This window comes from Malania oleifera, chromosome 8 (assembly GCF_029873635.1).
Source record: "Malania oleifera isolate guangnan ecotype guangnan chromosome 8, ASM2987363v1, whole genome shotgun sequence".
Lineage (NCBI taxonomy): Eukaryota > Viridiplantae > Streptophyta > Magnoliopsida > Santalales > Ximeniaceae > Malania > Malania oleifera.
This window is the reverse complement of record NC_080424.1, coordinates 48,547,382-48,557,618: the sequence shown is the minus strand read 5'-3', so window position 1 is coordinate 48,557,618 and position 10,237 is coordinate 48,547,382. Positions and strand designations below refer to the sequence as shown.

The window sequence follows — 10,237 nt, the reverse complement described above, 5'->3', positions numbered from 1 at the left end:
TATTTATTTTCAGTATTTGATATAAAGAGGAAAATATTATGAAGAGTGAATTTATTTTTTACCCATTTTCCTTTTCTTTCCTCTTCCTATTGAACTTTGAAATCAATCCATTTGGGTTTGTTAAAAACTCTTGTACCATGTGCCACTCTTTTCACACAATTCCTTTTCAAGTCATCATTCATTAATTATAATTTTTACCTTGTATAGCGTGTAATTTTCATTTTATTTTTTATGATTTTTCACATATTTCTCTTCTCTAATACTTTAGAGTGGATTCTTTACTTACTATCATCTTTCAAAATACCAAATTTATCCCTATAATTACCAACAAATATTTTAAAATATTTGTTAACTGTCCATAACTATTTTAAAATACCCTTATGATTATATCAAATTTATCCCTATAACTACTCATAATTATTCCCAAATACCTTTATAATTATTTACAACTATTTTAAAATTCTCTTATACTATTTCGAATAGGTTTTCTCCCTTAACAAAACCTCAAACCTCAAGCCTCAAAGATATATTAGAGGGAAGAACTTTGGCATCTCATCCACCTGCTAAAAAGTCTACTTCAAAAGGATATTTTACTAAGGCCATTTATGAAGACTTATTCCCAGTTGAACCAGAATGGGAAGCCTCCCAACCCTTTGAAGTCATTAAAAAGTTTTTCTTCAAAGGATGTCATTTTAATACACCTGACATCCTCAAAGACTGAAGATTTTACAAATTAATCCTTCTTGAAACAAATTCTATCATCATTGATCATACTTTTGACATTCAAGAACCTCAAAAAATTAATTTCTCAAAAATAAAAATTTTTAAGGTCATTTCTCCCTCTGAATGGGGACAACTTCCTCGTTCATCAAAAGAATTCAAAGGATTTTATATCCCTCAATCTTATGACTATCAAGATTATCAAAATGCTTGGTTCTTTGTCCTCTTTGTTAGAAATTTTACTCATTCATGGTTTTTGCACTTTGACCAAAAAATCATTAAGCACTTTCCAAAATGGTTTCTCACATGGTTTTCTTATTTTGGTCCTGAAGTCGGAATTTTTCCAAAATCTATTCAAAATGATTTTGAATTATTTAAAAAGAATTTTAAATTACCCCCAAATTATTCAAAAGGGCATTCTGAAAAACCTCTCACATGCTTTTCTTTTGTTCATTTTTTATGATTACATGGATCTTCTGCTGGGACTATGTTCTAGTCTCTCCCAAAAACAGTTCATTTGGTCACACCAAAACTTTACGAAGAATTTACAAAATCAGATGGTGGGATAAATTCACCATGCCTGAAGGAAAAGTTCTTGCATGGCTCTCAAAATCATGCTACTCAGAAATTCCTTATCAACCAGTTCAAAAGAAGAAAGAGAAAGTTGTTGAAGATGATGATGCTACGTCAACAGTATCATCAAGAAAATCAAAATTTTCAACAAAATCAAAATTACTCAAGATTATCTCCCTACTCAACTCGAATGACTCAAGGTCCGAACCCGAATCACCATCCGGTCCAAAATTCAAGCTTCTTGGGTCAGACATTGATGCCTGGTATAACTTTATTCAAGACCCCAAGGAAACCTCCTCGAAGTAAACTATTTGACAAGACCTCTTTGGCATCTTATCAAAATTCAAGCTTGAACAAGCATCGACAAGCCATCCTGTCAGGTTCGCAAAGAATTTATCAAGAATTTTACAGTTGTTCGCCATTTGGCCCAGCTTTATAAATTATGAGGGTAAAAGGTTTAAGTGTTTTACACCTGTCCACTATTTTGGGCCAGGGCTGTGTTTTCTTTTATAAGGTGGTGGGTTCCCACACAAATGCAGCCGTCTATGTGCTGTCATCTTTATTTTGTTTTCTTGCGTTGGCTCGCGTGTCCTGTAAGGAATCTGTGAAATCATAGTGGTCAATGGGGCCCAATGAGCACCCGCACTATCTTTCCCGGACTCCAAAATGTTTCAAGTTTGAGCCAGTATGCCTATAAATTAGAAGTTTAGTTTTCAGTTGCAAGGGCACCAAGTTGAGGGTTTAATTTCTCTTAGAGAAAGCCTGAGTCTTTGAGCTCCACTCAACTTCTCTCTTCTTCCATCCCTCTCAACTTCTGTAAGTCCTTTCCCTCATGTAAAAATTTATCAGAAATATTTATAAAGCTTTTGTGAATACTTCCTCATTTTTTATACTCATAAGTATGCTCTGCACTTGCGACTTTGTTCGATCTTGTGCATCAAAAAAACTGTTTTACATATAATTGTTCATCTATTTTTCAAGATTGCTCAAGGGTTGTCTGTCAAGCCTGACTCGGCCAGTTATTCAGACGTAATAGCACGTCCCTAAAGCGGACTCTTAGTCATCCCTTAAATTTAAAGATATTTACTTTCAATTTTTGATGTTTATGTCCTTTTACTTGCCAATTGTTTAAACTTTCCTTATTTTTAGAGTGATCTGGGCGTAATTGTTTAAACTTTCCTTGTTTTATTTTTTATTTAAAGATGTAGAATTATAGGTACATTTTAAAATACATGACTCCATGTTGATTTGAATTTAGATTATATTAAATTTGAATAAAATGTAATATAAATTGAATTAAAAATTGTGTAAATTTTCAAATTTAAATTTATGATTCGAACTCTTAAACAGGGACAAATTTTCTATAGAATTGTAATCGGATTGCCTCCGGGGGGGAAAGAATATCTACTGGTCTGCCTTATCCAACCCGCAGCCGGACTCCAAAACTCTGAAATCTGGCAAGACTCTTTTCGCTGTTCGAAATCGAGAGAGGAGACACTGAGAAGGGCAGGGAAAGAACGGTACCCTGCTGGGGATGGCACTACTTCGTTTACTCTACTTTCCGTCGGCTACTTCCGTCTCCGCCAAGCAGCAATCTACTGCTACTCTCTCTTCCAAGAAACCTCCGCAGTCTACTGATCTCAAAGCTTCATTTCTCTCCTGCTCTACCTTTTCAATGTCTTCTTTCTCAGTCTCGCATACCTGTGCTATTGAAACAAGAAGAAGAACTGGCCTCTTTGTCTTGCGCATCTCGTCTTCAACACGATCCCCTGTTCCCTCTTCTTCTTCTTCAGCTTCCTCAGCCGTTACTGTTGAAAACCATGAGGCGTTAAACCCGGTGGTTGAATCGGAGCCTGAAGAAATTTCTCGAACGAGACTATGTGCTGCGAACATTCCTTGGACCAGTACTCCCGAGGACATCCGTGCATTGTTCGAGAAGCACGGGACTGTCCTTGACGTAGAGGTTTGAGTTTTCCCTGCCCTCTTAGCTATATGATCATTTTTCTTTTCAGCATTGCTTGGAGTGGAAGGATTTGCAAATTGACTCATTTATAATTCTTGTTTTTAATTAAATTGGGTGCTTGAAGTACAAAGAAATACTGTGAGCTAACATCATAGTTTATATAAAAGGTTCATTTTGTGAGAAGAAATGGTTGATGAGAAAATGTGAGAATTGAAAATAAACCCCAGTTTAAATTCTATTTTTAGTATAATAGGCTAAATGTTTAAACAAAATCTTTCTTCATTTGCAAGACCAAGCAAGAGATTCACTTATAAATTATAATTCTATCCATTCTGATTTTCAAGTAGCATTGATTTTTAAATGAATTGAATTGAATTCAGTCAATTTAAATATTTTTCCAAGCACGGTGTTCATTTTTTATTTTTCTGATATGTTTTATTTTATTTTATCTTATTTGGTTGTTTTGCTGTGCTGCTAAGCTTTCAATGTATAATAAAACCAGAAACAGGGGTTTGGCCTTCATCACAATGGGTTCAGCGGATGAGGCTCTTGCAGCTCTCATTAATCTTGAATCGTATGTAAGCATCTGGGTTTTAATTTATTTCATGAGATCTATTTTATATCCCTATGAAGTTATCTTCCTTCATCGGGCAATTGAAAAAATTTAGTGAAGAAAAGGCATATTCAAGACCATAGAAAAAATTATTATTATTATTATTATTATTTACTTTGTAGGATGTAGACGGGCGTGCTTTGAAGGTTAATTATGCTAAGCCCCAAAAGAAGAAACCTCCCCCTTCTGTGCCACCAAAGCCTATTTCAAGACATGATTTGTTTGTAGCAAATTTGCCATATGAGGCAAGAGGTAAAGATCTTAGGGAGTTCTTTGATTCAGGGAAGGATAATATTGTTTCTGCGGAAGTTGTGTTTCATGGTAATCCAGGGAGGTGTTCTGGTTATGGATTTGTTTCCTTTAGTTCTAAGGCAACGGCTGAGGCAGCCCTTGCTGCTTTTGAAGGGAAGGTACTGTTGAGTTTTTGTATTCATGTCGCATTACTTGAGTTGTTGATCTGGCTGTAAGCATGCTTTTCAAATACTTGCTGGATTATCTGCTTGTTTGCTCTAAAGAACGAATGTTATCCTGCAGGATTTTATGGGGAGACCAATTAGAGTGGCACATAGTAGAAGATTTTCAAAGAAATCAAAAGTGAGTGTCCAAGCTGAAGATAAATCATCTGAGTCTGAACCCTGCTGCTGAGCACCAAGCCGAAGCTGATGATGTCTAAAATAAAATTTTTGGTAAAGTGAGGTACTTTTCATTATGAAGTAGGTGAAGACAGTTACACTTCATATTGCTAATTAGAAAGTATGTACATTTATAGATTATGAATCTACATTTTTCCTATTTAGTAATGTAATTGTACTTTAAGGGGACATGCAAAGTTTTGGTGTCAATCTACACCATTGTTTCCAAGATTTACTACAACAGGCTATTTGAAGTTCTTACATATCATTACATAGTTTTCTTATAATAGGTTTGTTGAAATTTTTGCATGTCCCTTCCTATGACAAGTTTTTGCATGTCCTTGTTTTTGCTAAAATTAAAGCTTAACAATAACAACCTTAGTAAATCCACTTACTTACAATTAAGGTTTTAATATTCGATTTGAACTAAAATTTCAATTCAAAAGTATGGAAAAATATTTTGATGTAGAAGCATGACATTTTTTTTTTTTGCCAAACTTTGGAAACTATTCCTAGACATAATAGTGCAAGATTTAAGATACAAATATTCTAAATATAATGCATTAATGATAAGTATATAGTGTATAAGGTGCAATAACTATAATACAATAGCATATTTGTTAGATTATCTCTTTACCTGAAAGCTTAAGTAGTTAGGTTGTGGGCCAACAATGTATATCAAGCCTTAAGAATATTAAACATGTTCAATTAATATAAATGAAATCATGAGTCATTTTACTATTAGTTATAATGCAAATACAATTAATTTATGCATAAAGGATTGAATAAAATGTAGCGTGAAATTTCAAAAATTTGAGAGTTATCATTCATATCGTTCTTGTAATGATCATTATTTTCTATAAAAGAAGAAGAGTTATCTAGAGAGAAATTTCTAGATGGGTTTTCAATCTCAAATTCCAATTTCTAGGAAATTTATTCCATGATCCGCATTTCAACTAATTTTGTTGAAATTTTGGTAAATTTTGGATGATTATTGGAAATTCAAATGACCACATTTGTAAGGTAGAAAATGACCACATTATGATTTTGAGGGTGGTGGTACGTAGAAACTGAAAATTTTGACAATTTGGTGAACTTTAAGACGTGCTTACAATAACTAGGATCTGAGAAAAACTTCTTAGGTTCCCTGATATAGAGATTAAATGGTCATTACGTTTTGGTTTTGTGCCAGATTGGATTATATAATGCCTATGCCTTAGAGCTTGGGGACACATGGAGACTCCTATTGGGTTTGATGTGGTTTTGAAACATTGAGGGACCCATATATACACGTGTATTGCCATTTTGATGGAAGAGCTTTAGTTTATGAGAAAATCGACTATGGGGTTTAAGGTGTAAAAATTAAATTTAAAAATTGATGAGATTTAACCAAAAACAAAAAAGGAAAAGGAAAAAAAAAGTGTCTCATTGGTGGTATTGGTGGTGCTAGTGATATTGTTAGTAGTAGTGGCTAGAGCTAGAAAGATAATCTAAGGGGACCAAGCTATATATAATAAGGATGTTGTTGGGGATGTGGCTTATATTCTGAGTTGAACACCTGTATCAGAGAAAGCACCGTGACGCGAGGTACCAAGGGAGGGAAGTAAGGTGCAGCCATGGAGGGCAAACTGTCGACGGTTTTAGGCAGTAGCTGTAAGGTGTTTTATTCTTCTCTAAATTGTCGATGGTTTGGTCAAACCCTCGACGGGTTTTGTTGGCGTAGGTTACAGATTTTTGAATACGAGATCAATAGATTGAACTAATCATAGGGATTTTTTTCGGGGCATTGCTACAGAAGTGTTTTAGATCAACTATAGGTCTTCTATATGCATTATATTGTTATATAAACATTATTACGTAACCCTATAATAGATTAAGCTTCAAGTAAGCTTCAGAGCTTGTAAGCTTCATCATTGATAGTGAAAACAAAGTTGCTGCTCCCGTGGATGTAGGCAAATTGTTGAACAATTATAGCCTTGGCAGCCATGGGATGCCAAGTCAAAACACCGAAGCAGATTAGCTCTTGTTGATTACATGGATGCATACTCCCGTGGATGAAGGACTTGCTGGTGCAGTAAGAGATGGTGAAGGGTCTATACGGAAAGAAGTTGGAAAAGCATGGATGACGCAAGTTGGAAGGAGCTAGAGCCTAGAAGCGAAAGTTGTTTCCACTATCAAATTATGTATGGCCGATGACGTGTTGTATCATGTTATGGATGAGGACTCGCTGACAACATTTTGGTTGAAATTGGAGCGTCGGTGCATGTCCAAGTCATTGATGAACAAGCTATATCTGAAGCAAAAACTTTATTGGCTTGAGATGGCAGAGAGTTCAAACTTGACTCAACACATCAACACATTTAATTAGATCATTAGTGATCTGGAGCGAGTTGATGTGAAGTTCGAGGAAGAGGACAAAGCGTTGATGCTGCTGAATTCCCTACCTACGTCGCCTACGTAGGAGAATCTGGTTATGACGCTGACTTGGGAGAAAGAAATCCTGGAGTTGGAGGACATCATGAGTGCATTGCTGGGGTTCCATCAAAGGAAGAAGGCCAGCAATGAGGGTTCACATGGTGAAGGACTTGTGGTGAACGGTAATTAGAATTGTGGGAGAGACAAATCCTGGAGTGGATTGAGTGGTAATAAAACTTAGTCCAAGAGGAGGAAAGATGTTCGCTATTTTAAGTGCGGGAAACTGGGGCACATAAAATTGGAATGTCCGGAGTGGGAGAAAGGGAAAGCAAAATCTCAAGATGGTTTGTTAAAATCTGCGAATGTAGCAGAAGAAGGGGACTCAGGGATCAGTGATTGTGAGATGCTTTCTGTTTCATCAGGTTCAAAATGCCTCATGGGTTCTTGGATCCTAGACTAAGGATGTTCTTTTCACATGACGGCCAACAAAGCCTGATTCACCACTTACAGATTGGTGAGTCCTGGTTTCGTTCTAATGGGAAACGGTGCGGTCTGCATGTTGTCGAAATGGGGGATGTTAGGATCAAGATGTATGATGGTGTGGTAAGGACGTTGAATGGGGTAAGGCACATGGTTTTAAATCGTGGTAGCGGGTAGCATAACGTAATGGTAACGGCCGGGTGTAATGGGAAGCGTTAGTAGCGGATGTTACATAACGGGAAGCGGGTGTAACGACCGTGAATTTTTTTGAAGCATGCACAACCCTGTGCATATTAGCGAACTGACATGTTTTAAACTTTTAACCCTTCTTAGAAAGAGTTTTAGTGTATTTTGGATCCTTTAGTTCGAGTAACTAAGTCATTTGGTAAGGGCAACAAGTTTATATTTGTTTTAAACCACCATTGATAGAAAAATTACGTGTGTGCGCGTATTTATACTTCTCATTGTTCTTATCTGTGATAAATTCTTATGTGTGTTAAATTAATTAATAAAACAAAATACATTGGACACTTCGTTAATCTATTAGACACAGAAGACATACGAATAATACAAATATAAAATAGCTACAAAGGAAAAAGGGTTGAAGTTGAAAAATATAAAACATAAATATCACATTACTAATATTATCAAAATAAAATATTTTCCTAACAAGTTAGTTTTTTCAAATTGTTAATTAATGCATCTATATTGTGAGTATTTAAAGAAATAGTAAATTTTGTATCATTGTTATCCTCTTTATAATCTTTTCCCCCTCTTGCCACTTTGTATATTGAGAATGATATATGAAAGAGAGGGAAAAAGTGAGAAGAAAAAGTAAATAATAAAATAATTTTTTGGTGTAACAGTCCTGTAGCGGTTACGTAATGGCCATAGTGGCCTTTACGTAAATGGTCGCGATCTGTAACGGCCGCTACGACCGTGATTTTTCTTCCCACCGATTTCATGGTTTGTAACGGTATCGGTAACCCAAAAAACCTTTACATAACAGTGTTATGTAACGGTTACGTCCTTTATTTAAAACTATGGTCAGGCATGTAGCCAATCCATGGGAGAACGTGATATCATTGGGTGCTTTGTATTGTAACGGGTATAGTTACAAGTCTGAAGGCGGGATGATGATGGTGTGTGACGGAGTATTGATGGTGATGAAGGGATAGGGGATAGCAGGGAATCTTTATAAACTGCTGGGTAATACAGTTATAAGTGGAGCTGCAACTGAGAGTTCTGAGCCAGGTAATACCATTTTGTGTAATGCAACCACACAAAACGGTGGGTATTCTTAACTACATGGTTGTGGATGTTTGGGGACCGGTGAGGACAGCATCACGGGTTGGACATGGGTATTTCGTGAGGTTATCATGAAAGGTTTGGGGGTATCTTATGCGGCACAAGTTGGAGTTGTTTCCCAGGTGTAACTTATGGTTGAGGTGGAGTACCAGACTGGGAGAGAGTTCCTCAGGTTAGATATTGGTGTTGAGTATGCTGATGTTCAAGGAGTTTTGTGAGCAAGGCATGGTGTTTGCAGGGCTTGCAAGGGACTTCTTGGTGAAGTCAGCGAGTATGGCGTGTTTCTTGGTTAATCAATCACCAAAGGTATCACTAGATTGGAGAGTTGTAGGAGAGACTTAAACTGGTAATGTGATAGACTTTGGAGGTCCAACTATGCACGTTTCTAGTGAGGTAGGATCTAGGCTTGGTGTGATGTCTAGACGGTGCATCTTTCTGGTATATAAAAAAGATGGGTTCAAGTGGGGTGATCCAATGGAAAACAGAGTGGCAATTGGTGGAGATATGACTTTAAGTGTTAAAGCCATGGGACAATGTACTTAGGTAGATGAAGAGAAACGGGTGCCAGAAAGTTGCAATAGCAACAATGAGCATGTTGTGTAAGGGAAGTTGGAGACTCTGGGTAGGAGTGTAGGAAGTTCTAACTTAGGAGACTTGCAGTTTCACAGGATAAACTGGAGCAGAAAGGAGATTGTGATGCGGGTGGAGTTTTAGACTCAGGGCAGAGATGACGTTGGTCATAATGCAGGGAGTTCAAGCTTGGGAGACCAGCAAGATCACAATGGGTTCAGAGGCACTATCACGTCACCACCTAAGTGTGATCTGATGTCTTATGCAACCATTACTACCAGGAAGGATCCTACTACTTTTCAGGAGGCAGTGCATGACCAGAAGAAGGATAGGTGGACAGGTGCCATGGTGGAGAAGATGGAGCAACTAAATAAGAATCAGACGTGGGGGTTGGTGGTGCTTTCAGAGGGGGAGAAGGAGATAGGCTGCAAGTGGGCAAGTATTATGTTGTTTTATGTGAGTGACATGCCGATTGTCGGAAAGGTTTCGACTGAGGTAAATCAGTTGGGGACTCTGTTAAGAAAGGAAGTTGACATGAAAGTGTTGAGTGCTGCCAAGAGTATTCTTGTGTTGGAGATTCGCAAGGTTAAAGTTATAGGGAGATTGATATTATCTTAAGGTGACTTTGTAGACATAGCTGCGGGGAGATTGGTGTTATCTTAGGGTGACTGTATGGACAAAACTACATGGAGATTGTGGTTATCTCAGGATGGTTTTGGGGATAAGGTGTTGGTGAGGTTTAGGATGATTAGTGTTAAACCGGTCACTGGTACACCGTTGGTGAATCTAAGTAAATAGTCTACCGCTCAATACTCGGGGACGAACGGTGATGTTCGGGTCGTGTCAAAGGTTTCCTACGCCAGTGCAGTTGGGTACTTTGGTGGGCAACAGAAGGTTTTGTTAGTTGTGAAGTTCGCAGATGGAGGCTACACAGGGGACTTGCAACCATAGTAGTTAAAAGCG

At 37.2% G+C, this 10,237-nt stretch overlaps 1 protein-coding gene across 9 annotated transcripts in view; it reads left to right on the top strand.

Moving 5' to 3' along the window:
* The first annotated feature begins 2,642 nt into the window (after positions 1–2,642).
* The window catches only part of LOC131162340 (28 kDa ribonucleoprotein, chloroplastic), a 41,797-nt gene continuing 34,202 nt past the window's right edge, over positions 2,643–10,237 (top strand). For 4 of the 9 annotated variants that reach the window (XR_009138751.1, XR_009138750.1, XM_058118702.1 and 1 more), the window contains exons 1-4: positions 2,671–3,256; positions 3,736–3,834; positions 3,992–4,279; positions 4,404–4,555. Coding sequence is in view for 5 of the 9 variants with exons in the window: in XM_058118702.1 (XP_057974685.1) it covers positions 2,828–3,256; positions 3,736–3,834; positions 3,992–4,279; positions 4,404–4,514 (927 nt within the window). In the remaining 4 variants the exon portion in view is untranslated. Of the gene's footprint in view, positions 3,257–3,735; positions 3,835–3,991; positions 4,280–4,403; positions 4,740–10,237 lie in introns of those variants that run through there. The other 5 variants (XR_009138752.1, XM_058118703.1, XM_058118706.1 and 2 more) reach the window with 5 other exon arrangements.